The 27,234-nt window shown below is 46.8% G+C and overlaps 1 protein-coding gene across 7 annotated transcripts in view; it reads left to right on the top strand.

Annotated features, from left to right (window-relative positions):
* Positions 1-27,234, top strand: part of SLC12A8 (solute carrier family 12 member 8) — a 143,634-nt gene that overhangs the window by 73,954 nt on the left and 42,446 nt on the right. For all 7 annotated transcript variants that reach the window (XM_055568471.1, XM_055568474.1, XM_055568468.1 and 4 more), the window contains one exon: positions 10,320-10,433. In XM_055568471.1, the coding sequence (XP_055424446.1) occupies positions 10,320-10,433 (114 nt within the window). The remainder of the gene's footprint in view (positions 1-10,319; positions 10,434-27,234) is intronic.

Raw genomic sequence — 27,234 nt, 5'->3', positions numbered from 1 at the left:
AAGTGCCCCAGAGGAGCATCCCTGGCCTCCTTTTTCTTCGCACTTGCCCAGGACAGCCCAGGTTAAAGGCATATTCATTCCAGGCCAGCTCTTATTAAGTGGGACCTGTGTTAGACACTGCTCCCAGGCCGAGGTTGCCAGTGACCAGCAGGATATTGAAAGCAAGAACATGTGTCAAAAACAAGACTGAGACAATAGCGTCCTTGACTTTGCGGAAGTTTTCCATGGGGTCTGGGCATGGTGGATATTGAGAAACCACAGTCTGTGCTTCTGGACAGCGCTTCCTCCAAGTCCCACAGCCCAGCCCATGATGCCTGAATAAAACCTTGTAAGGTCTAGATGTCAGCAAAAGGAGCTGGGGTTTCTGCCTGAACTCCTGAGAGGATGGAAGTTTCTGCCCAGTTCCTCCAGGGAGGGGTTGTGCACGGGCAGATGGCTCACTGCGGGGTGGGGGGTGGGGCGGTGCTCGCCTTGCAGTGGCTGAGAGCTGAGGCTTTCACTCATCTGCTTCCATCTGAGGAGGCAACTTGCTTTGGTGGGAGAATTGGAGTCTGCATCTGGGACTAGTCTGCATCTGTGGCTTTGCTCCTCCCTCTCCGCTCTGCCTTGGCTGGGAAGCTCCCTTCATCCTCTATTCCACATCTGCAAAGCAGAGACTCGGCCTGGCTGAAACAAGGATGCTGCAGGTGGTCCCTGCAGGGGGCGCTTTTTTTTTTTTTAATTGTGGCAAAATATATATGACAAAAAATTTGCCATTTTAACCATTTTAAAGTGTGCAATTCAGTGGTACTTACTCCATCAACCGTGGTGTGCATCCATCACAACTATCTTCTTCTAAAACATTTTTTATCACCCCCAAACAAAAGCTGTGTCTACGGAAAAATAACTCTCCATTCCCCTGCCAGTCCCTGATAACCTCTGTTCTATTTTCTGTTTCTGTGAATACGCCTATTCCAGATGTTTCATATGAGTGGATCATACACTATTTGTCTTTTTGTGTGTTTTTTTTTTCCCACTTAATGTGTTTTTGAAATTCATCCATGTTGTATCAAGTGTCCGTACTTCACTCCTTTCCGTGGCTGAATAGCACTCTATGGATAGACCATGTGCTGTTTCTCCACTCATCTGCTGATGGACACCTGGGTAGTTTCCATTGTTTATTTTTTATTTTAAACAATATTTATTTATTTGACTTAGTTGTGGCGCATGGGGTCTTTTGTCTTCCTTGGGGCATGTGGGATCTTTAGTTGCAGCAGGTGGGATCTAGTTCCCTGACCCGGAATTGAAGCTAGGCCCTCTGCATTGGGAGTGGAGTCTTAGCTACTGGACACCCAGGGAGGTCCCTCTATTGTTATTAATAAACTATAATTTTTTTGCTTGCCCCCTGGTTCTAGGTAATGAGATATATCATGACATGAAACAGCATAGTTCCTGCCCTGACCCGGCAGGCAGCAGGCAGTGACAACAGAGAGATGAGTGCCTAGCAGGGCACACGTTGGAGGGGGCTTGGCTGCACTGGGTTCTTCTGGTCTTGCCTGACCAGCTGCTGACTGTGTGGCATGGTGTCTCCTTTTTTGGGCCTTGGCATTCCCATTTGTACAATGGACTTGCAGTGTAAGGACTATAGTCCTTGTTGGACCCCTGTGGTGTTGGCATGCTATAGTCCTGTGATACGAATCTTCTGCCGTGGGGTTCTAAGAGAATATCCCCCGCGTTTCTTTCTTGGGTAGGGCTTGCGGTAAGCGAGAACTGCGCTGGCTGCAGAGCTGGGGCGTGTGGAGTCCGGGTATTTCCAGCATGGTGCTAGGCAGGAGGGCGACCCTGCTTGCATAACCACGGGGATACTGACTGCGCCCTGCAGGGGGGGCCCCTTGTCCCCCCACCCCCTTCTCAGTGCCTGCCAGAGACAGTGTCCAGGCAACAGCAGGGCTGAGGACTGACTCCCAGGTCAGAACTCTGGACCCGCCGCAGAGGCCGGGGCTATGTGGAGACAGTCAATGTGGGGGACCCCAAGTGGGGTTGGATTATTTTGGGGGGTGTGTGGGAGTGTGTGGGGTTTAGGTAGGATGGGAATTAGGATGCCCGAGGCAGGGACAGCCAGAAGGAATAAGTGGTGGCTGGGAGGAACCCACAGCCTGGGTGGAGACTTCCTGTCAAAACAGCCACTTATCCTGGCTGGAGAGTGCATTCCTTTCCCCCAGGAGATAAGAAGGCCAGATTTTCCTTTCTCAGTGCTCCTTTGAGCTGAGAGCAGAGTTGGGTAAGCCAGTGGGGGCTTTGCAGGCTGGAGGCTGGGGGCTTTGCAGTCCTTTCCATCTGGCCCCAGCCTGCCCAGCTGGGCTCCTGGCCCCCCTCTCAGACTCCCTGCAGCCTTGGGTGAGCTCTGACCCCATCAGCCAAGGGTTGATTCAAATCTTGTCTCCTCTCTGTGCTTCAGCTTCCTTACCTGAAAAATGCACCTGTCTCGTTGAGCGAAAGTATGTAATGCACTTGGAACAGTGCCTGGCACAAACCTTTGCTCAGCAATTTGTGGCAATCCTGGTTGTTATCCAAAGACTCCACTTTGTTTCTTGGGTCCAAGTGAGTTGCGGATTCCTAAATTTCCTAGGGCATCTGACAATCCTCTGCTCTGTAGACTTTTCCAGGTGAAAAATCTCTTCTCATCTCAACTTGACCCCAAGGCCATTATAAAAAAAGTCTTGCTAAGCATGTAAAATAGAGCCAATGTCAGAGGATGGAACAATTTCTCGGATATTAGAAATGCCCCCTTTCACAAGTGAGAGCTCCTTTTCTCAGGAGGAACTCCAGGACTGCTGTCCTAGATTGTAGGGGTTGGCAGGAGCTTCTCTTCTTACTGGAAACTAAGCCACTGCCTCCCAAGGGGGCTGCCCTGACATCCCCCCAACCCAGGCCCTTCATGCCCTGGGTTGCCTGGCCCTGGGGGCTTTTCCGGCTGTTCCTGCCAGTCAGTTGTCCTGAGGGTGGAGGCCTTCCCCCAGGGGCCTGGAGGCTCCAGGCTGCTCCTCCCCACGCCCTCTGGGCAGGCCCAGCTCCACTTCAGACTTCCCTTCTGGCCACTGCTAGAATGCCCAGCCTTCCCTCTGTGTATTTTCTCTCTGGGTGGGGGCCCGGGAGCTGGAAACCCTGTTCACATCCTCTCTCCACCCTCCCTTTGGAGGACCAAACTCACCAGGGCTGAAGCCAGAGAGGCGGTTGTGGTCTGGGGAAGGCTCCTAGCTCATGGAACAGAAGTCCTATGGAGAAGGAAATCCATGCTGTGGGCGGGGGCTTTGGGGGGATCTCTTCCTAACCCATCATTATTGCTCCTTCTAGTCAATACACCCTGATCTGGTTCAGTTTCAGAGTATTTCTGATGGCACACCTGTCATGGACTAGAATTTTTATGACCCAGATCAATGGGAGAATCCAGCAAATGAGTATTTTGGGGACTCCAAATGGGACTCCAACCCAGGGTTCCTTTCCCACTTTCAACTCTCATGCCTTTCGAGTAGCTGGCTTCTAGCCAGTTCCCTCACTTATAAAAATAGACCAGTGAATTAGACCAGGAAGCTTTTAGTATCTGCATTAATGGAGGGTATACGTGACTGTCATACTCTAAGACCTAGTGGCAGGACTTGTAATTCATAATTGCTCTGTTTCATTAGTGGATTAAAAATGTGGTAGTGACCTTGTCTCACAGTCTGGAGCACACTTGGTATCCACAGCCACAGAGATGGTGAAGGGTAACAGGGAGGTTACCCTTTGCTACTTGGAAGAAAAACTATGACAAACCTAGACAGAAAATTAAAAAGCAGAGACATTACTTTGCTGACAAAGGTCCATCTAGTCAAAGCTATGGTTTTTCCAGTAGTCATGTATGGATGTGAGAGTTGTACTATAAAGAAGGCTGAGCACTGAAGAATTGATGATTTTGAACTGTGATGTTGGAGAAGACTCTTGAAAGTCCCTTGGACTGCAAGGAGATCAAACCAGTCAATCCTAAAGGAAATCAATCCTGAATATTCATTGGAAGAACTGATTCTGAAGCTTCAATACTTTGACCATCTGATGTGAAGAACTGACTCATTAGAAAAGACCCTGATGCTGGGAAAGATTGAAGGCAGGAGGAGAAGCGGACAACAGAGGACTAGATGGTTGGATGGCATCACCGACTCAATGGTCATGAGTTTGAGCAAGCTCTGGGAGATGGTGATGGACAGGGAAGCCTGGCTTGCTGCAGTCCATGGGGTCGCAAAGAATTGGACACGACTGAGTGACGGAACAACAACAGAGAGGTAGAGGGCAGCACTGACAGCTCTGGAAGCTAGTTTGGGATTTTATATCAGCCGCTGGAGATGAGTGTTGCATTTGGATGATGTGCCCTGAGTCTTGAGAATGGACTTCTGACTGGTGGCTTTCAGAATTAGAAGGGTTCTGAAAAAGAATTTAGTTTACCTGTTACTGAGAGTGTGATCTACATCACCTGGGCTCATTTAGACTGCAGACTCTCATCCCTGGTGGACATCCGCACCTGGACATCCCAGGTGCCCATCCCAGGTGGACAGAGTTATCATTTGCATTTCGAAGAAGGGCTCACTTACAGTCCCACAGTGAGCCTGTGGCAAAACCAGAGCATGAGCCCAGGTGTCCTGTTTCTTGGTCCTGTCACGGTTCTTCCCTTCCTCCCAGAGATCCCCAGGGCCTCATGCTCCACCCCAGGGAGGAGAAGAATAGCCTGGGCTTCTCCCAGATCTACCCTCTTTGAGCTCAGTTTGGGCACATTTTGCTCTCTCATGACTGAGGCTGCCTCACCCATTGCAGCTCCCAGACCTGACACCAAAGCCCTGAGGCAGAAAACTCCACTGAGCAGCCCAGGCCCCTGGGGGCTTGCTGGGCCGGACTGCCCATCTGTGTCCACTTTGGACCTTCTGGGATTGGGCCATATCTGAGTAAGTGCAGGGGCTGCGTGGCAGGAGCTCTGTGAGAGCCTCAGTGATAGGATGCGGCCTGGACCTGCCTCTTTTCTCCTTGGCACTGACCTGTCTTTGTCAGGCCATTTTAGGCTTTCTGTCCCTCCCCCCAAATGCAGGTCTCTGTCCCCATGAGACAGAGTCCCAGAACCATCAAGGCAATGCCAGGCAACAGGCAGACCATCCCAGGTTGCAGGTGGGCTCTGCTGCGGAGGAGGCTCCTGGGAGGTGCGAGTGTCCAGGGTGAGGCGGGGCCCTTGGTCAAGGCACCCGGTTCACCTTTCCCTTCCTGCACACCCTACTGTACTTCCGGCTCTTCTGGGATCCTCGGAGGCCCGTGGCCTTCTCGCGCCCTCCCCGCCCCCAGGCCTTGTTTTGGTGTGTGTGTGTCCCTTCCCAGAAGCTCGGCCTCTCCTTTCCTTTTCCTTGCAGCGCTGCTCTTCCTGTGATGTCCTAGGATCCGGGCAGCCTGCCCCTCCCGCCTTCCTCTCCCTGGGCCCTTCCTCTGCTCTTTCTATTCCTGGTTGGACCGGCCTCTCCCATTGTCGTTCCCAGGAAAGGGCTGTCTTGCTGGTCAAGGGGTAGGGGACCTGAGCCAAGAAGAAAACCGGGTGGGAAGCCCCCGGCCCCACCCGGGCTTATCAGAGGGATGGCAGGGCCCCCGGTGCCAGTGTCGTTTTTAGATATCTCACTTTCCAAGTTAGTCAGTGGTGGCCATCTGACACCCACGGTGGAGGCGGGGGATGACTTCCCGCTGCCTCCTCTGATTTCAGCGGACCCCAGGGGCGGTGAGGGCGGGTGACACAGAGTTTCCCGGAAGCCACCTTCCCAGAGGGTGCAGCCCAGCCTGAGGGAGCTGCCGTTTGTAGCAGTGCTTGACTCCTTTGGCCCAGACGAGGTAGGCAGGGTCCTGTGATAGTCCTTGGGAGCAGATCCTTGACCCTGCAGGGGGCTTCCTATGGTGACAGGAAGCTGTGATACCTGAGTGCCAAGGGAGAAGGCCAGCCTTCAAGTGTCTTCCCTCCTCCTGCTCTTGCCTGGTTTTCGTCATGTTTTCTCTTTCCTCACTCTGTTCTATCTTTGTTCTTCCTAAAAGCTCATAACTCACATGGGGCCAAAGAATTTTTTTCTGTGGATACAGAAGCAGATGTTCAGGTCAAACCCAGATATAGTTACATGCAGCAGCTGCAGGCACTGGGCATTCTGGGCCTCGCAGAGCTGGAAGACACCAGCTGAGAGCGCCGGAACCCCTCTTGCTACCAGCAGAGTCTCTGAAGGGCCCACAGAGGTGAAGACACTCACCTTAGAAATCTCTGGGGAAACAACTCAGGATAAATTGCAGGGAGTTGCTATGGTAGATGGAAACCGTTGACTTCAGACAGACCTGGGGTGGAGGCTGGGCTCTGCCTCTTCCCAGCTATGCACACACCCCTCAGTGCATGTGGCATTCCACAGGGAGACCCCCGTGGGCCCCACAGAGGTGGAGAAGGGGAGATGCCATGACCTTGGGGGCGTTCCTCTCGGAGTTGCAGGAAACCTCGGCCGTATGCATCCCTCTGTGTGGGAGGGTGGTGTTGGGGACCTGGAGACTGGCCTCCCAGAGGAGAGGCCAGGGCTGTCATACAGGCAGGTCTGCTGTGTGACCTTGGACAAGACTCTTCTCCTTCATGAGCCTGGTTTGCTCACCTCTGATCTTGCAGGGTAGTTGTAAGGATCAAGGATGATGTTGTAAAGGACTTGGTGCCCAGTGACTGGCACAGAGGAGGTGCTTAATAACTGATGACTTGTCACTGTGTTCAGAAGGGAGTGTCCCGGGATGTCACTGGGGGACCTGCCCTGTCCCCATGCATGCAGATGCCTTGCCTGGCAGAGATGACAGCAGGAGATGTTGGCCTCTGTTCACCCCAAGGCACGGCATGGTAGGACTTGAGACATCATAGGTTAGGTGGGGCCTGCCGGAAGTCTCAGGTACAGAGGCAGCCCCTAGCATACAGGTCCTGAACCTTGGGGAGGCTTCAGGGACACCCCCCCCCAATGGAATGCAAAATGTGCTTTCATCAGATTCTCAAATGGGGCCGTGACTAGAAGAATTAGCAAATCAGGCAGCAAGACCCACTGTGAGAGGCTGTGGCAGGTGGTGTCTACTCAGCCCTGCAATGCTGGATGTGGCCAGCGGACCTCAGGCCACACCTTAAGTACAAATTCTTCTGAGACATCAGTGCCTGACCTGGGTCCAGCTGGACCAGAGGTTAGTGTTGTGGGCAAGAGACTGGGGCCCCAGAAGTCAGGATGTAGGCCAGGTCTTCTGTGGGGCTAGCTCAGGACTGGGGAGCATGATGTGGGGGGCTGTCAAGTGGGTGGAAGTCATAAGGGCCCCGGGAAGGTAAGGGCAGAGGCAGTGAGATAGGTCCACCATGCGAGCCTAGGCCTCCTTCTCGTCCACTAGAATGCGGCATGTGTGAATGGTGGCCGTAAGGTCCACCCCTGCTGGACTGGGCTGTGTCAGAAATGATCTCTCTAGGCCTTGAATTCCAGCTCGAGGAAAGTCACTGCAGGGTCTTACCTCAGACACCTGAGGCTGTAGGTGTTTCCTCCCTATCTTTTGCTCAATTTCATTTTTTTTTCCTTCTGTTTCTTTTTTGCCCCTTATTTTACTTGCCCTATCTTACTTATGTTTTTCTCATAAGCTACTTATTTTGAAAAATGGGGCAAGTATCATTTTGAAAAACAGGGAGAGTATAAATGGAAAGAAAAAAAAGAATTAAATTTGTTTATAGAAAAGCTTTCTGGAGAAAGTAGGCTTTCAGTTGTGGGATGTTTGTTTGTTTTTACAAAAGGCATTACCTTTTGATAATAAGTGGATTATGCTCACGACAGACAACATGGAAAGTTTTTAAACATTAAAAAAAAAATTGCCCATGATTGCGTTATACAGACAACAACAATTAGTTTTTGGTATATTTGCTTTTTTTACATATATACATTAAAACTTTTTTTTGTATTTATTCTATAAATGGTATCCAATTTCTTACTTAATATATGTCATATGTAACATGGATAGGTTTCTTTGGCACTAGTAAGTCTTTATAAGGATTTAAAATACCTCAACCTTTCAGTTGGACATTTAGACACTCCCCACTTACACGATTATAAATAACTCATTGACAAGCATCTCTGTTCATAAAGTTCTTGTCGAAGTTAAGATTTCCTTGAGAACAATTCAGGACTGGACTTGGGGGGAAAGCGCTGGGGTCAGCGGCAGTTGTCAGTGTGAGCGTGTGCTTGTGAGCGTGTGAGAGCTGCATTTGTGATCATCCTGCAGAGGAGGGACCCCGCCCCCACTCCTGCTGCCTCGAATAAGCCAAGTGACTCATCCTCTCAATCTGTGGATCTCGTTGGTGGGATGATGGAGAAAGAGAAGAGGCTTCCCAGTGACTCATCTACAGCGCCTGAGATCCCTCTGGTCCTTCAGGCTGACCGGGGCCAGGCCCTTCAGGCCTGGTGACCAAAGGCCTGCCTGTGTCAGGGTGGCTTCAGGGACAGCCAGGATCCGTGGAGCCTGATGAAGTGTTCTTGATCCTCACGGCCGGCCTGCCCAGCGCACAGCCCTGTGCTCAGATGTGCTCAGACCTGTGTGTCATCCAGCTTGGCCGAGCTCCCTTCCAAGGCAGGCTGGGCTGGTTTTCTCCTCAGAAAGTCTAGTCAGCAGGGTCAGCCAGCGGATAAACTAAAGTTAACTTAGCTATTATTGCTTTTCTGTTAACGAGGGGAGGACCAGCTGTGAAGATGCCAAACCATTCGGAAATGCTGCACAGTCGTTGGGATCTAAGGTTCAGGAGAAAGAGAGCAATTGACAATGATTTTAAGTCCTGACCGGACTCCCCAGGGTTCCTTGTGCTTCACTGAGCTTTCATTTTACTTTTTTTTTTGAAAAATATTTTTCCTATGAAGATATGAGTCTTGGAAGCCATGAGAAGTGCCCGTGATCTCGGACTCGTCAGCAAGCCAGCACTCTTTACTGGCTGGAAGCTCGGGGTGAAGTTCAGCCCCGAGGGTGGTGGAGGACAGGCTGGCAGGGGCTTGTCACCACAGCCCTGGGGGTCAGCTATGGAGAGACTAATGGCTAAGTGCTCGTCTTGCATGTCAGAGGGGATAGAGGGAAAAAGATCAAGACCGAGTTGTGGACTAGAGCGAGCAGGAACAAACCAACTCATTCTCTAAAAACCGACACTGGATATCCTGCGTGTTCCTGAGCCCAAGGACACCGGACTTGTATCTTAAAATTCCACAGCCCACTAACACATCCACAGATACTGTTCAAGGTGACCCCCTTTGACAAAAAAGCAGTATCTGTAGGAGTGAAACCTCTTAACTGCATTTAAGGCAATGTAAAAAATGTTTAAAATGCTTTGAAGAAATCAGATCTGAGATGTTTCTGCTATCAAGTAGTCGCTGAACCATCAGACTGAAAGCACGGAAGCAAAAGATCCAAGAGCAAGGTTCTTTCAGCATGACCCATATTTGCACCCTGCCTGCTGTGTGGTAGGCACAGTGGCTGGGCCTGGGGGACAGAGGTGTTTAAGAGCAGATCTCTAGCCCCAAGGAATCTGGTCATGGAGGGCACTTAGGAGGAGGATTCTGATCAGGGAGTTAATGTAAAGCCCGAAGAGAGCAGCGTTTGGGTTGGGCTTGAAGAGTGAGCACCATATTGATGTTCAGAGATGTGGGGAAGAGTCTGGAAGCAGGGGACACAGGAATGGGTACTAGTGGGCTTCTTGGGCAGGGTGGTCTGTGTGACTGCTGGGAAGAGGAAAAGGCAAAGCACGGATAAGGAACGGTGGGCCATTGCTAGGTTGTGCAGAGCTTCCACACTCATCTTAAGGAGTTTGGACTTTATTCTGTAGCTAATAGGAATCTATGGGAAGGTTTTTGAGCAGGGAGTTAATGTAATTTTTTAAATGGAAAGCAAACACATCAGTGCATGCTCATCAAAAGATTTCAGCTGTACTGAAGTCTACAAGCAAAAAAAAAAAAAAAAAAAAAAAAGCTCCCCTTGCTAGAGGTGACTACTCTCTTCTTCATGTCATTTTATTTACCTACATCCGTAGATATATATATATATATATATACACACACACACACAAAAGTCAAGCCCTAGACGTGGGAAGGAAGATGTTTCTATCATCTTCTGTATTCTCTCCCTGACCCCCCACATCATACCTACCTTTTACTATTTAAAGTTACTATTTAAAGCTAGGACTATTTACTATTTAAAGCTGGGACTGTAATCTAGGGAACTTGTGCTAAGTCTTGTCACTCGGCTCATTTTGCTTTCTTGGATTATTTCAGAACATGGTTTTATTGGATATTCACCAGAACTGCTACAGAACAACACTCTGCCAGATTACAGCCCTGGAGAGTCCTTTTTCACTGTCTTCGGGGTGTTCTTCCCTGCAGCTACAGGTACTGGCATTCTTTTTCATTATCATGTTAGGGATATAAGTAAATGCTTGGTTCCCAAAATGCAGTATCATAATGGACCTGTATGTGCTTTTAGGGTATATACCTGACTTTATAGATGGCCTTAGCTTTAACTACACATCTATTATTTTGACAGAGGCTTTACTTGTTCATAATTCCTGAAGGCTCCCAACATGATTTGATCCTCCTTACCCCTTATACTTACATATTGACACCTCTTGGCTAAGTTAGAAGAGGGGACATATTCTCTTAGGGCTAAGCAGGCTGGATTCCTCAACAGGACAGCTGCCCTTTCCACCTTGTAGCGAGTACAGACTGGTCTCTAATCTCCCCCTCCCCTACCCCAACCCACATGTCTTCTCCCAGGGGCAGAGAAATGCTCTTATCCTCTTACCACTTTGGCCGTGGGTGGAATCAGGATCCCACGGGCAAGGACTGTGTCCTCTCCCCCACTTTCCCGTTCCATGGTGCCTGCAGAGGAGCCTTGCACAGCTGAGGTCCTGGTAGAACTCCTGTTGCATGCTCGGGTCCCAGGCCCAGAAGGTAGTAAGCTAACGTATTGACCAAGTGCTCCACAAGAAATAACCATTTACTAGGGACTGGGCTTGTTCCAAGAACACAGACTCAAAAAAACGTTTCTTTCTCCGTCCAGGCAGTGTTGATGCCCTGGAGCTGATTTTGTCTCCTTTTCCTCTTCCCTCTGCCTTCCTCCAGAGAGAAGGGAGGAAAAGCTACTAGATTGTTGAAAATTTAAGAGACTGTCCCTATCAGATGTGGACAAGGATTTGGAGGAACTGGAACTTGCATACATTGCTGATGGGAACGTAAAATGGGACAAAAACCAAACATACCCAGCCATTCCAATCCTGGTTATCTACTATTGAGGGGAAAAAAAAAAAAAAAAAAGCATGTATCCATATAAAGACTTGTATATGAAAGTTCAAAGCAACTTAGTTTGGTATAGTCCCAAACTGGAAGCAACTCAAATACTCATCAACGGGTGAATAGAGAGACAAATTATGGTGTCACCACACAATATAAAACTAATCAGCCATTAGAAAAAGTGAACTATTGATAACTTGTGACGATGTAGATGACTCTCAAAATAAGGCTGCTGTGTGAAAAAAGTCAGGCAAAAAGAGAGTTCCTTTTTAAAAAGATAAAATTATTTAAAAATCCATTTATATAAAATTCCAGAAAATGCAAACTACAGTGACAGAAAGCAGGTCAGTTAATACCTAGGAGTGGAGGTGAAGGGAGCAGGAGGGAGGCCAAAGAAATTTGAGGGGATGAAAAAATGTGTTTCTCACCGTGGTGATGGACTCGCAAGTATGTTCTTGTCAAATTTTACAGACTGTTACACTGTAAACTTGCAGCTTATTGTATGTTAGTTATACCTCAGTAAAGCTGTTAAAACGTGGGGGGAAATTACTGACTGTAGTCATATTTAACAACTCCCCTGAATCCCATTTCTCCCTCTGGCCACCGCCCCTTTCTCTCCCCTGCACAGCCACAGTCTCTGCTCTCCCAACCACTTTCCTGCCTCCTGCTCTACTCGTCCACTCACTCCTTTTGGAATTCCAGGCCTCTCTCTCCAGTGAAATGGTTCTTTCTAAAGTCATCAGTGGCTTCCACTTAGTTCAGTGGGTACTTAAAATTTCTCAGTGTGTTTGACCTCTCAGCCGCGTTCCACTTTCTCCTCATTTCTCGTACCTTCTATGATGTAGCATCCTCATCTGACCCTCTTGATAGGGGCATCCTCTTCTGCCTGCCCATTCAATGCTGGGGTTCTTCAGGCTGTGCCTACTGTTTCCCTTGGGATCTCATTCATGCCCATTGTTCAGGGACCACCCACAATGCTGGCCATTCCCAGATTTATGCCTCTAGCCCCGACTTCTCTAAGCTTCACATCATGTATTTAAGTGCCTACCTGACACCTTCTCTTGGTATCCTAGACTCAGCATGTTCAGAACCCATCCCTCCCATCAGTCCCAACTGGTTCTCCTCCACTCCTGATCTCAGGGATGGCACCCTCATCCCCGCAATTGCTTGAGCTAGTAATGGGGAGTTACTTCTGACACCTTCCTCTTGCCAGGCTCCTCTGTCCATGGGCTTCGCCAGGCAAGAATACTGAAGTAGGTTGCCATTTCCTCCTCCAGGGGATCTTCCCAACGGGATCGAACCCATGTCTCCTGTGTCTCCTGCATTGCAGGTGGATTTTTTTTACCCACTGAGCCATTGAGGAAGCCTCTTCCTTACCAGTCTCCTCCAAGTCCTGTGAATTTTACCTCCTAAATTTACCTGCCTTTACTCTCGCTTCCCTCTGTCTCTACCACCTGACCACTCTGCCCCAAGCTTCATTTCTCAGTTGAGTAACTAAGGCAACTCCGAGTTGACACCCCTCCTCCCCCCTCCCTCTTTGAGGCTTAGTCACAGGAAGGAGGCTGGAGCTAGGTCTCGGTGATGGCAGGTAGCATGCTGTTCTACAATCCAGGTGTGCCAGAAACAATGCGTTTCTTTCATCTTAATGAAGTGGAAAGAGTTGGTCTCTGAGCCTAAGCCTTCAGGCTGCCAGGGTGGCTGGGAACTGATGTCAGTCACTCCTCATGCCTCTGCCTTGCCTGTCAGGTCTCAGGGTCTCACTAAGTACAGGGCGTGTCAGGGGCTCTGGCTGTTCATCATCTGTGCTCTGAGCCAGGCCCTCCCACAGCCCTGTCTGCAGCTCCCTTTAGGTTTATGGTCTCTGCTGCTTCCGAGCCACTTTGGGGGATGGAAAGTTTGCGGAACCTGGGAACCGTGTGCCTAGAGTCTGTGTACCTCTCAGACCCTCTTTCCTGAGGTCTTGCTGGATCCCACTGGTGCTGCCAGGGAGTAGGCCTCAGGTCCCCGTTGTTCAAATCCTGTGGGCCTTTCTCCTCCTGCCCAAGCGTGAGGGGCAATCTTCTGTTCTAATATGGGTGACACTGCTGTCCAGGGCCAGCTTAGTGAGCATGAATTTATGCATTCACACTTGGTCATAAGCTCAGAAGGACCCTACACTTGGTTTAATGCTTTGCTGTTGCTAAAATTCTTTTTTTTTTTTTTTTGCTAAAATTCTTAATAATTTTTGAACAAAGGGTCCTACATTTTTTTTGCACTGGGCCCTACAAACAATGTAGCAAATAGGTTTTGTTCCCGCCATGCTCTCCCCAGTCACTCTGCAGCTTCTTTTCTACCTCCTGCTGCTGCTGCTGCTGCTAAGTCGCTTCAGTCGTGTCCGACTCTGTGTGACCCCATAGACGGCAGCCCACCAGGCTCCCCCGTCCCTGGGATTCTGCAGGCAAGAACACTGGAGTGGGTTTCCATTTCCTTCTCCAATGCATGAAAGTGAAGTCACTCAGTTGTGTCCGACCCTCAGCGACCCCATGGACTGCAGCCTTCCAGGCTCCTCCATCCATGGGATTTTCCAGGCAAGAGTACTGGAGTGGGGTGCCATTGCCTTCTCCTAGATCCTCTAAAATCTCCTAAGGGCCCAGCCTTTTGAGAAACAGAAACCAAAACAATGTGAAAAGTCTGCTTCTTCCCTGCCACGTATTTCCACCAAGACAATAAAATAAAGGTCACGTTCCTCTTGAATGGACAGAAAAGGAAAGGGGGAGGGGATGAAATACACGAAGAAGAAAATTTTTGAAAATTTTTAACATTAACATCTGAAAATATTTTCTAGCCCCTTCTGCTCCCCATTCCCCTACACCTTGCCCCTCCCCAACACATTCAAGAGGCTTCCCACCTGAGTCTGGCCTGTTTCCCACCTGAGCCTGTTTCCTTGGGCCTGGCAGGGAGTCCTGATGCCAGGTCAGATCCTTGCTTGCAGGTGCCAGGTTAGCAGCTCCAGCTGAAGCAGGGCCGTGGTCCTTTGAGGCAGGCAGTATCACCAGGATGTTGCCTTATGTGCGTGACCCTGTCAGGTCCCCTCCAAGCTTCTCCCATGGCTTCTGTCCTTTTTATTTGCAGGCCTTGCATCTTGTAAGAGAGGGAATGCCTGGCCTGAGTGAAGGGCCCAGGGTGACAAGCCTTCCCTCTGGTGCTTCACCCTTCAGTAGGGAATCAGCAGTGCCCTGAGGTTGGAAGATGCCACCCAGGAGCCCAGAATTTGAGCTGGACTACCATTTGAGATCAGCCAGTCCAGCAAGTGACTCTCAACTTTTTATCTTTTAATCCATGTTCGTTTTTGTTAATCATACTGAAAACCTTACTACACTGGAAATTCTGTGTCTCCCTGGACCAGAAGGAGTATCTTGGTCCTTTCTTTGAGAAAGATTCTACCTAAGAAGATTAGCCAAGCTTCTTTATTTTCTGTGGCTTAAATTATGAAGGTATTGTTTGGTAATATTCCAAATATAAAATTATAATATTGAACAAACTGTCTACACAGGCCTCTTTTACCCCACCCCTCTCAAGGGATGTGCTTTTCTGCCTCCCTGACACCCCCGGCCCCATCCCCACCCTCCACACCCCCATCTGGGCCCAACCAGGTTGAGAATCACTGATCTGGGAAATGAGCACAGAGGAGTTTATGAAGGATTGCGGAAGGTCACCCAGCTAAGGTGCGGAAGGTGACCAGAGTTGTTAGGAGAAACACACTGAAACTGCCTGCTCTCATCAGGCACCATAGTAACCATTCCTGTGAGTTATTTTACGACAGGAGGTCCTGGTAAGGAATACAGAACTAAAAAGCCACCAACAACCGGTAGAATTTGGGAAAGGTCAAAAGGAGATACTCATGTCCCATTGACCTCCCAGAATCCTCCTTGTTAGAATCCATCTTGACTGAGCAATGTGTGCACCACCAGGAAGGGCCCTGAGTCAGAATGATTGGCCAGAGACAGCCTGGAAACTAATCCCATCACCATAAAACCCGAGACTGCAAGCCACAGGGCAGAGCAGGTCTCCTTGGTTCCCTGACCCTCTTGCTCTCCACCCAGGCGCCCCTTCCCAGTGAAGTCCCTTGCTTTGTCAGTACGTGTCGCCTCTGACAATACTTTTCTGAGTGTTAGACAAGAGCCCACTTTCGAGCCCTGGAAGGGGTCCCCCCTGCAACAGAGTTGGGCCACCATCCCTCTGTAAAGGGTTGCCTCTCCTGGCTATCTCTGTTTTCCAGGGGCTCCAGTGTAAACACAGTAGGCAGGACAGGCAATTTGTATCCCTTGGCTTTCCCCTGGCAGATGTTCCATTAAGCTATGAAAAGCATGGATGATTGGCAGTTTCCATGGTGACGGATTTGCCAAGGATTAGCTCTGAGTGAGTCATGGCTGGGGCTCCCTCCAAAGCCATCCTCTCCTGGAACAAGAGAACCTCCAGGCTGTGAGAGGGGAGAGGAGTTTGGAAGAACAGACACTTCCAGTCCCCCGACCCTGCATCCTCATCTCTGACCAGTGATGTTATTTAGGTTACTCTAGAGATTTTATCCCCGGGGGCGGGAGACTTCTGGGGAGAATAGCTGAAGCCTAGGTTTCAGTGGCTCCTCTGGAGTTAGGAAGCAAGGTCTTCTGTCAGTGCTCCTCGCTGCACTCCACCACACCCTGTGGTGGTGGCTGCAGGGTGGGGCTGGGACCTTGGAATAGACTCTGCATTTAGTTTCCCAAAGCACTTTCCTTCTCTGAGCTATACCACCAAACTTTCTCTGAAAAACAAACACCTCTCCCTGTAGTTATTCATACACACACATAGGCACTCTGGGAATCTGGGACCACAGTACATGTAGGAACTAGAAAATGGAAATTCACTGGGATAAATACCATTGTGTGAAGTTGTGTAACCCTTGTCCCCAAATTTCAGACTCCTGCTGGAAAGGATAAGGGCCTCTTGTGGTTGACCACACCCAGCATCAAAATGTATGGGGGAAACCAGCAGCCTTTACCAGAATGTCCACGCTTACCTTTGTGGTCAGGTGCCCTGCTATTTCTGTGACATCCTTTGGCCTCCCTGGACCTGATCCTATCTCTCCCCACCCCGTACACATACACACACTCTGAGAAGTTCTGGAATCTACTGGGCTCTTCCAGATTGGCTGGCTGTCTCTGGGACCCTCAGCTCTAGGCATCCATGCTGGCTTTGCCTTCAGCCTATCCGTACATTCCTTCTCTCCCAGTGTATCCCCAGGCCTCCTCCTAAATTATGTGTTCTTGTGGGTGAGAGAACGAGGACCTGCTGGGGCAGAATGAGGTCTTGTTTTAAGGAGCAGAGAGCCTGAGGAAGGACAGTCTGAGGGCGGGACTCACCTCTCTGCATTCTGATGGACTTGTGAGCAGGAACAGGAGAAAGGGAGGGAGCTTTATAATTATTATATATGTTTATTTTTGTAATCTAACTTATAGAATTTATGATTTTATCAAATTATCACAGTATCTATAATAATTATCATTACAGTAGCCTACAACATCAGGCACTGTGCTGAACACTTTATAGTCTTTCATTTAAACCTCATCATGACCCCAGTGCTTCTATCAGATGCAGATTTACCATTAAGCTAATGCAGCCTGGGTTTCAGGGTCCCTTGGTTGCATGACCTCCTTCTAAAGTTCCATTTCATATTCATAACTTTGTATTTTTAAAAAGTTTTAGGCCCCATGGAACCTGTATCCTTCCCTGGGTTCTATTATTAATCCATCTTACATATGAGGAAACAATGACATAGAGAGGTGATTTCCCAAGGTCACCCGACAAAAAATGGTGAACCCCATCGCTTCCCATGTGCTTTGGCAAGGATGCTGGAAAAGAGGACACACGTTTGTCTGGAGCTGTACTCTACCCGGAAGTCAACAAATCCTGCTGGAATCCTAGTGTTTGAATGTCCCATTATTCGACACAGTCTGTCTTCAGCAGCATCTCTAAGGCATTGTGAGGGTGGAGCACTGACTAGTTCTGCCTCTAAGAATAGAGCAAAGAGGGGAGGAAATATTCCCACCTTAACAGCTAGACAAACCAATCAGCCAGGTGTGGGCAAGGAGTGGGGTTTGGCAATCAGGTGGAAGGTAAGGAGGGGCAGCCAGAGTGCTTAGGAACCCAGGGGAGTTCTGAGAGCAGAAGGGAGCCCATCTTCCCCAAATGGACATTCAAAAAAAATGTTTTTTTATTGTGGTATAGTTGATTTACAATGTTATGTGAGTTACAGGTATACAGCAAAGTGGACCAGTTATACATATACATATATACATATATCCACTCTTCTTGTTTTTTTTTTAAGATTCTTTCCCCATATAGACCATTGAGTAGAGTTCCCTGTGCTATGCAGCAGGTTCTTATTAGTCATCTATTTTATAGATAATAATGTGTATATGTCAGTCCTAATCTCCCAGTTTATCCCATGCCCCCACCCCCAGGTGGACATTTATTTAGCACCTACTAGGTGCCAGGCACTGTGCTAGGTGCCTTATAGATGTTCTTTCTAGCTTTACAACAACCCTGCAAGGTACATGATCTTATCCTCATTTGCAAATGGGGAGACCGAGGCTCAGAGCCACACTGCCTCCAAACAACAAAAGGTGGCAGATAAGGTTAAGTCACTTTAGTGCATGGATATTCTACTTTAATGAAAAAGAAAAATAATAAATTTATGAACTTAAAAAAAGGAACAAAAAAGGCAACAGAGAAACAGTCTCTAAATGGAAAGGGAAAATTGAAGGCTTCTAAAGTAAGAGTAAGTAGTTCTTTAATGACCAACCAACAGAAACCAGGAAAGTCTAGAAAATGATTAGGTATTTCTCTTTATAAAAAGTATTTATTTATTTATTTATTTATTTATTTTTGGCCGTGCTGGGTCTTTGTTGCTGTGTGCGGGCTTTCTCTGGTTGTGACATGTGGGGGCTATCCTTCATTGTGGTACACAGGCTTCTGTCTGTGGTGGCTTCTCTCGTTGTAGACCATGGACTCGAGGACATGTGGGCTCAATAGCTGCAGCTCGAGGGCTCTACTAGAGTGTGGGCTCAGTAGCTGTGGTACACAGGCTTCCATACCCTGTGGCATGTGGGATCTTCCTGGACTGGGGATCGAACCCAAGTCCCATGCATTGGCAGGCAGATTCTTAATCACTGGACCACAAGGGAAAAGTGAAGTCGCTCAGTCATGTCTGACTCTTTGCGACCCCAGGGACTGTAGCCTACCAGGCTCATCTGTCCATGGGATTTTCCAGGCAAGAGTGCTGGAGTGGGTTGCCATTTCCTTCTCCAGGGGATCTTCCCAACCCAGGGATTGAGCCCTGGCCTCCCACATTGCAGGCAAATGCTTTATCCAGAAAGCCCAGGCTTTTTTTTTTTTTTTCCCATTGTTTCCTTGTCGTTCAGTCACTGTGTCATGTCTGACTGTGACACCATGGACTGCAGCACTCCAGGCTTCCTTGTCCTTCCTGGAGTTTGCTCAAACTCGTGTCCATTGAGTCAGTGATACCATCCAACCTTCTCGTTCTCTGTTGCTCCCTTCTCCTCCTGCCTTCAATCTTTCCCAGCATCAGGGTCTTTCCCAGTGTGTCAGCTCTTCACATCAGGTGGCCAAAGTATTGGAGCTCCAATATCAGGCCCCTTCAGCGTTGACTTCCTTTAGGACTGATTGGTTTGATCTCCTTGCTGTCCAAGGGACTCTCAAGAGGCTTCTCCAGCACTACAATTTGAAAGCATAAATTCTTCAGGACTCAGTGTTCTTTATGGTCCAACTTGCATGTCCACACATGACTACTAGACAAACCATAACTTTGACTATTCCAATCCCAGGATCAAACCTGCACCTCCTGTGTCCCTGCATCGCAGGTGAATTATTTACCCATTGAGCCACTGGGGAAGCCTTTTTTTTTTTTCTTAAGAATTCTCATTTTCAGGATCAAAAAAGAAAATAGGGTGGGAGTGGGATTAAAATAACAGGCAAGAGGTGAAGACTTTGATCTCTGTGCACTATGGTTGATGAAGGGGGCAGCAAGAAAAGGCAGAGGACCACTATCTTGCAGATGCTGGTAAGTGGTTAATGGACATTTATCCTGGTTATTTTTATCAATAGCTGATCCTAGAGATGTTTAAGGGATCAGTTCCTCTCCTGACCATCCACGTCTGTTGTCACAGATATTTGAGCCAGGGTGCCAAGCCAAACCCCCCAGTTCACCTGGTGCCACACAACCAGACTGTGAGGTTAATGGCAGTGCCCAGAGAGGTCTGGATGATGCTGGAGGTTTAACCTCCTCAACTCAAGCTGGTAAAGTGATGGCCAACACCACCACCCTCACATGTGAAAGCTGAGTTGGTGAGGAGATGTAAAAGGCCTTAGGACTAGGACGGAAGACCAAGTCAGAAGGCTTTACCTGTGTGAAGAAACCTGTTGCCTAAGTCATATGGTCACAAGATGCAGCCCATATCATCATCCTGATATAGGGTGAGGACGTGGTTTAGGGTAAAGCAATTAACTGCTTCCTGGAACTGGCAGCTCAAGACCAACGAGGAGGGGAAATGCCCTGGACCAGGACAGACTAGTGATTCAGAACTGGTGACGGAAATTGCTGTAGGAAAACCAATGTGTGGTGCTGATTATAACTGATTATAAGTAGGGCTGATTATAACTAAGTTCAGCACTCTTGTGGGGGCGGTAGCCCCAAATTAATCATGCCGTTACTCTGGTTTAAAAAGAAAAATCCAAAAAGGGCATGGGTGTTAGGAGGAAATGGAGAGACTGTATGATGTGGAAGAAATAACATGACTTGAATTAAGGAACCTTCAACATGAGTTCTGCTGGTTTTGTAAGCAGCTAGCTTGAAAACATGATCAAAATTGCTTCCTCTTTTGGGGTCTCAGTTTCCTCATCTGTGAAATAAAAGGCCAGAGTCAATGATCTCTAAGATACCTTCCAGCTTTAAGAATTGATGATTCTAAATAGCCACTTTAAAGATTTTTAGGAAGCCTGCCAAAAAGAGGATAAAGATCAAATAGGAATTACAAAATGGACACTTGGTGTTTTCCAATGATTAAAGTGTTTCTTTTTTTTAAAAAAGTGTTGAATGTCAAATAAGTTTTGGGAAATAGTATGTGCTACATTTCTCTTCTTAGAAATGGACAATGAAAATTAGAATGTTGTATGGTAAGGCAATGGCACCCCACTCCAGTACTCTTGCCTGGAAAATTCTATGGACGGAGGAGCCTGGTAGGCTGGTAGTCCATGGGGTCGCTAAGAGTCGGATATGACTGAACGACTTCACTTTCACGCATTGGAGAAGGAAATTGCAACCCACTCCAGTATTCTTGCCTGGAGAATCCCAGGGACGGGGGAGCCTGGTGGGCTGCCGTCTATGGGGTCGCACAGAGTTGGACACAACTGAAGTGACTTAGCATGGTAAGTCCAGCAGTAAGAATCTCTCTGATCTTGTTTAATCAAGGTTTTCCCCACTGTTACATTTTTTAACTGTGGAACCTTTTTTTAGGGGGGCATTATTTGTAAATATTGCTGTGAAATAATACTTATTCTACTATTCCTCCACTAAATCTAGCTCTAACATTAAGAATATTTTTAAATTGTAGCAGAAGTAGAAAGATAACTAGGAAATCTCTATAATACCTGATAAGCATGGGTGAAAAAATATGAAATCAAAATAACTCTTCTAGATCTAACTGGTAAGCAAGACATTTATAGTCCACCAGAACTAGAGATCATCTGCTCAAGAATTGTGTAGTCGTGCAAGGGCAAAATTCTGGGAGTAACAGTGTGCAAACCAATCTAACAGGTGTGCCCGGAACACCCACGGGAGTCACCCCGAGGCTTCCTGTCTGGAGTGCAAGTTACTGCCATTTCCTTGTCTTGGGAGTTTTGTGTTCACGGTACTGACTGCCTATTTTCTGGCTTGCCTGTTTTGTCTCACAAGCCCACTTCCTGGCTGTCTGGGTCTGGCCCATTCCTGAGGGTGGCCTATGTCAGTGTCAGCTGTTTCTGCTCCCACTGAGCAGGATTCCCACGTGCCCCATACCAGGCCAGCTAGTAGGACCTCTAATTAAAGGCAGGGTCATCACTGTGCAAGGGATTGTGGAGAGAGAAGAAAAGGGCGTTTGTTTGTTATGAATACAGAACCTTTTTGGAAGCAGGAAGCCATTACGATTATCAATCACTTTCCTAGACAGAAGTGCCTATGGCAATGGAGTTCTTGTGGCTCCTTATTTCTAGAGTTTTGTAAATGATCTGAAGGAAGGCGTACAGAAAGACATGACAAACTAGAGGAGGTACGAAAATGGCAAAGAATACATAGCAGTATGTAACTTTACAAAGCTGAATGAATGGGCATAGAACTGCCAGGAGCTTGGGGGCAGAATGAAGTCATTGCTGAAAGTAGGAAGCCAGGCAGGTAAGACACTGGTAAACCTGGTGACAGGTGGGAACCTTGGCAGAGGTTCAGCAATTGGGAGGTTCAGAAAGAGGAGGTGTTAATGGACGAAGTTAGCGGGGCCTGAGTATCAGGTAGACATGGGGATCTGGCCAGGGCTGGCCTTGGCCATCAGACTGTTCTAGCAACAAAGGACATGGTCCCGTGAGCTGTGGTCAGAGTAAGGCAGGTCCTCAGCCTTGCTCTCTTGATCTAAATAAAACCTGTATGTGATTTAAAAAATAAAAAAAAATAGTGCAGAGGTGCTTGTAACATAAAGCAGTAGTCTCTCAGCCTGCCCTCCCTCCTCCACCAACCTGACCACCCAAAGAACCCCTCTACAGGGGCAACCATTTGTAGTCATTTTAGTACTTCAGGAGCTAACTGCATTACCAAGCAACATGCCTACATCTGAGCTTCCCTGGTGGCTCGTTGGTAAAGAATCCGCCTGCAGTGAGGGATCCGCAGCTGGTGTGGGCTGGATCCCTGAGCTGGGGAGATCGCCTGGAGGAGGGCATGGCAACCTGCTCCCATATTCTTGCCTGAAGAATCCCATCAACAGAGGAGCCTGCTGGGTTATGGCCCAGAGGGTCGCAAAGAGTTGGATACAGGTGAAGCAACTTAGCCTGCATGTATAAGCTTATATCTATAACTTGATAGTCAAAATCACATGTAATTTATTGACTCCATGGTAAGAAATGTAGAGGGTTTAGCTTCCTTACATGTTCCTTTATCCACTTCCCAATTTTTAATAGTCATATTTTAATTTTTAGTTCTTTTTTGATTATCTTTATAACTTTAAATAATATGCTTAAGTCTGTTATCCATCCTAGGCTATATCTCTTCACTGCTTATTGTTGGTGTGGAAAATTAATATTCTGTGTTGTGTTGTAAGATTAATGTATTAGGGTCATATTTATTTCATGTGTAAAGTATTTTGACAAGGAATGCATTAGTTATCTTAAAGGAATCCCTGATTTTAAGGGATTCTGAATAATCCTTTTATATTTATGTTTTAGAGCAATATCAGGGAAGCTATGACAAGTTGATGACTAGCAGGTAAAGAGGAAAATCTCATGAAAGCTGTAGTTTACAACTTGCAGTGAACAAACACAGTTTCACACACCCCCACACCCACACCCTCTCTCTCTCTACTAAAAAAGTTTTTTTTTCTTTTTTCTTTTGCCTTTAGGTTACAAGTCAACAGGTTTTGGAACTTCAAAAACAAGCTGTTCAATATTCTTGGAAATTTCTTTGCTCCTCTTAGCAAACATTTAGAAACTCCCCTTTATGATGACAAAATACAGAATAAATTCTAGCATTAATTTTAAATTTATTGCAGCTGGTATATAAATATTTCCTGGCCATTTCCTTATTGCCCTAACAAACTTAATGGCTAACTCACATTTCAGGTTTTCTTATTAAACTAACTGAAGCTTGTAACATTCAGCCAGTCCTGAGTGAAGATCCTGGGACTTTTGTTTCCCACACTACTACAACAAAAATATGAGTGCCTTTCCTCTTTCTAGTTTTCTTTTCTCTTTTCATTTCGTATTAGCTGTTAGCTATAGCTTTATGTTACTTTGTCAAGGTAGATAATATTTGTATTCTACTTTGCAGCTAAAGTTAAGTCCTCTGGGCTGTGTCTATGACTAGGTAGTCGTGGTTCACTGAAGAGCAAAGTGGTGGGCTACAATTCCACTTCCTTGGCTGCATCTGACGTGGCCCTTGGGTCATTTAGGGGAGAATATTCCTAATATAATGGCCAAATGGATTAACTTTAAGACTTTTTTTTATTAGTTGTTTAAAGTCATGTCCTATTTTAGTTTCCTTCATATTTACATGTTGGCTTTCTTATTTACTTCTCCTCGAGTTTCAGTAAGCATTTTCTCTTGTTGCCAAAATATGCAGTCAGCAAATCTTTAAAATAATTCATAGAGTCCTTTGTGTTGAATCCAGTTCCTATCCAGAGGCATCCCTACTGGGGTCTCCGTTCTTCTGCTTCCGTCCCTGCTGGTCTCTCCACCGCAGAACTATTATTCTGGGGCTTTGTTAGCTCCTGACTTGCCACCACTGCTTGGTGAATCTTCTCTTTTTCTCTTTCATAGGTTATATCCTCATTTTACTGGAGTCCTTGCTTTAGTGTCTTCCTCAGAAATGATGTGTAGGAGGTAAATTTTCTGAGCCCTTCTTTGCTTAACTTTACTTTCACTTAATTGGTAATTGGGCTAAAACTCTAGTTTCAAAATAGCTTTTCCACAGAATTTAAAAATCAGTGCTCTGTTGTTTTCTAGAACTCACTGTTGCTGTTGAGAAGTCCGATGCCAGTCTAATTTTTGTTCCTTTGTAACTGTTCGGTTTTTATCTTTGAAAATATTTAGGATTTCTCCTAAAATTGCACAATGATGCGTTTAGGTGTGGGCCTTTGTGTTGTTTACTTGATGGGATATTTCAATCTGAAGACTTCAACCTGTGTCTTCTTCAGGTTGAAGACATTTATTTCTGTTGTTTACCTGCTTAATTTATTTTCTCTGTTCTCTCTTTCTGGACCTCCTCTTAGTTGGATATTGTAACTCCAAGATTTCTTCTCTGTTTCTCCTATTCTTTGCTCAAAATTTTTGCTCCTTTGTCTTTCTATTCTAAATTGTGGGATATTTACTTAACTTTATCTTCTAGATATTCCACTGCATTTTTAGTTTAAGTGATCATGTTTTTAATTTTAGTGATCATGTTTTTAATTTTAGTGATCATGTTTTTAATTTCCAAAAGTCTTTTTCTTGTTCTTATTTTTTGTTTTTCATAGCATCTTGCTTTATAGGTAGAATATTCTTCTTGGATGTTTATGGAGCTACTAATTAGTATTTTCTTCAAAATTTTCTTCTGTGTCCTGAGTTTTATGTTTCTTCCAGCCCAGGTGGTCCTGTTTTTACCATGCACGTGTCTGTGTGTTTGCTGCTGGGTTTTGTTCTACACGTGACCACCTTTGGTTGCTGGCGTGGATCTCCTGCTGTAGTGTGGGGGGTCTGTCTCCTGACGGGGTTCTTCATGGAAGGGTGCCAGCAGCACATTTGTGGGTGTGTCTGGCTCTTGAGGAGAGCTTCACCTGCGGTGTGAACATCCATACTAGTAGTCCTGGTTTTCCTTGGGCAGTTTATTTAGGTCCTCTAGATAAGCATTCTAAGGTTTTCTTTTCCTTTCGTTTTAGTACTCTGTATCATTTTATCCATTTTCTATGTTCCAGACATTGTGGAAACTTTTCATCTACTTATGGCTCCCCCTCCTAATCCTCTTTTTTTTCAGGCATGCATCCATTTTCCCCTTTTACTCTCCTTTTAATAGGGTCTTGGGAGGGAGAGGACTGACAATAAAGAAAATGTGCCCGACATGCCATTTTAAACAAACAAAAAACATTTAAGAATTACTTCTCCCTTATTTCACAATGATCACTTTAGAAAATTGAGGAAGTAGAGATAAACAACAAAATAAAAAATGATCTGTTTTTCCATCACCCGGAAATAACATTAACATTTTGAACATGTTCTAGTTCCTTTTTCATTTTTCTACACATCTATTTATCTGTTTTTTTTTTTTCCACAATAAGATCATACTGTATGTTCTGCTTTCAGATATGCCTCTGAAAGTGAAAGTTAAGTCGCTCAGTTGTGTCAGACTCTTTGCGACCCCATGGTGTAGCCCACCAGGCTCCTCTGTCCATGGGATTCTCCAGGCAAGAATACTGGAGTGGGTTGCCATTTCCTTCTCCAGGTGATCTTCCCGACCCAGGGATTAAACCCGGGTCTCCCACATTCCAGGCAGTTGCTTTAACCTCTGAGCCACCAGGGAAGCCCAGATATGCCTCTGAAATGGAAACAATTGCTCTTTTCATGTCACAACATATCCTTGATGTTATCGGAGGGCTGGTATATATTGAAAGATGTATCATCACTTATTTAGCCAGTCCTCTACGTGTCTCAGATAGTAAAGAATTTGCCTGCAATGCGAGAGACCCAGGGTTTGAACTCTGGATAGGGAAGATCCCCTGGGGAAGGAAATGGCAACCCACTCCAGTGTTCTTGCCTGGAGAATTCCATGGACAGAGGAGCCTTGTGGGCCACAGTCCATGGGGTTGTAAAGAGTCGGACACGACTAAACGACTAACACACACACACTACCTTTAGACATTAGATTGCTTATAATTTTCACCACTCTATATATACAAGCTTTAATAAACATTTTTGGATAAATCTTTACTTATGTCCTTGACTGTTTACTTAGGATACAACTGTAGTAGTGGAATTGCTCAGTCAAAATGTATACAGTTCCCTGCCTTAGTTCAGCATTCACGGTAGTCTTTGAAATAGTTCCTCTTTAACTTTCTGGGCCCAAACTTTCACTTTACTCCACTGCACTTGAGTTCCCTCAAGCATTATAGCAGAGGCATTAAGAGAGCAATTTTCCAAATCACACAGACCAGGGTTGAATCTTAGCTTTGCTACTTACTACATGTGTGACCTTAAGCTATTTTAATTTACCTCTTTTAGCACTAGTTTCCTTGTCTATAAAATGGGGGAAATAATTCTACTTTTCTGATGTGGTTGTTGTGAGGATTAAATGAGATTAAAAAAAAAAAAGCATGAAAAGCACTTAACATAGGCCCTGTCAGGTTCAAAGGGTTCATAAATCCATATTGATGGAGTTGGACCCATTCCTCTCCCCAAACCCATGCAAAATGTCCTTCAAGACCACATTCACAATGCACCCATCCCCGTGGGCTTGCAGGGCACGTGTGGGCTGGATCCACACGATGTTCAGCACATGCTGTCTTGTTGGTTTCCTGCCTGTGTGTGTTTGGACCACAGCGATGACCTTCCACCATGACTACATGCTTTCATGAGTGCTCATGAGGAATAGAGTCCATGGTGAAGAGGAGCTTGCCACTTAGTGTTGGTAGCATCAAGATGGTTCGTTGCAATCTGTTTAGAGCCCTTTGGCAGCTCAGGAGCTTTGAACATGGCTGCTGACTCTGAATATTGGATGAAACGTGTCCCTGGGGTCCCTGAACCCCAGTGTAGTCTGGGGGTAGCAGAGGAAAAGAACTGTGCTGAGCAGACAGGGGTGGGTTCTTTGCTAAGGCTGAGTCTCTCCTGGGTGTTGTCCGGCTGGAAGGCAGAGCTCAGAGCTCAGCATGTGGCCTTGGGACCTTTGTGTGGCCTGCCAGCCGCCTCCCTGGCCCTCATTACTTTGCACTGGGCCATAAGATGCTTTTGTCGCTAGTCGAGCTCTCCTCCTGAGCATCAGCCAACCCACAAAAGTCCCTTTCACGCCTTGAGGATGCCTCCCTAGTTGCCAGGGGAGACTGAGAAGTGCACTTTGCAGAGCCACAGATGGGAGGGCATGCCCGAGGATCCCTTCCAGGAGAGG

Source organism: Bubalus kerabau, chromosome 2, assembly GCF_029407905.1.
Source record: "Bubalus kerabau isolate K-KA32 ecotype Philippines breed swamp buffalo chromosome 2, PCC_UOA_SB_1v2, whole genome shotgun sequence".
In the NCBI taxonomy this organism is placed as follows: Eukaryota; Metazoa; Chordata; class Mammalia; order Artiodactyla; family Bovidae; genus Bubalus; species Bubalus kerabau.
Note: the sequence above shows the minus strand (reverse complement) of the source record. Positions and strands in the feature narration are given on the sequence as shown.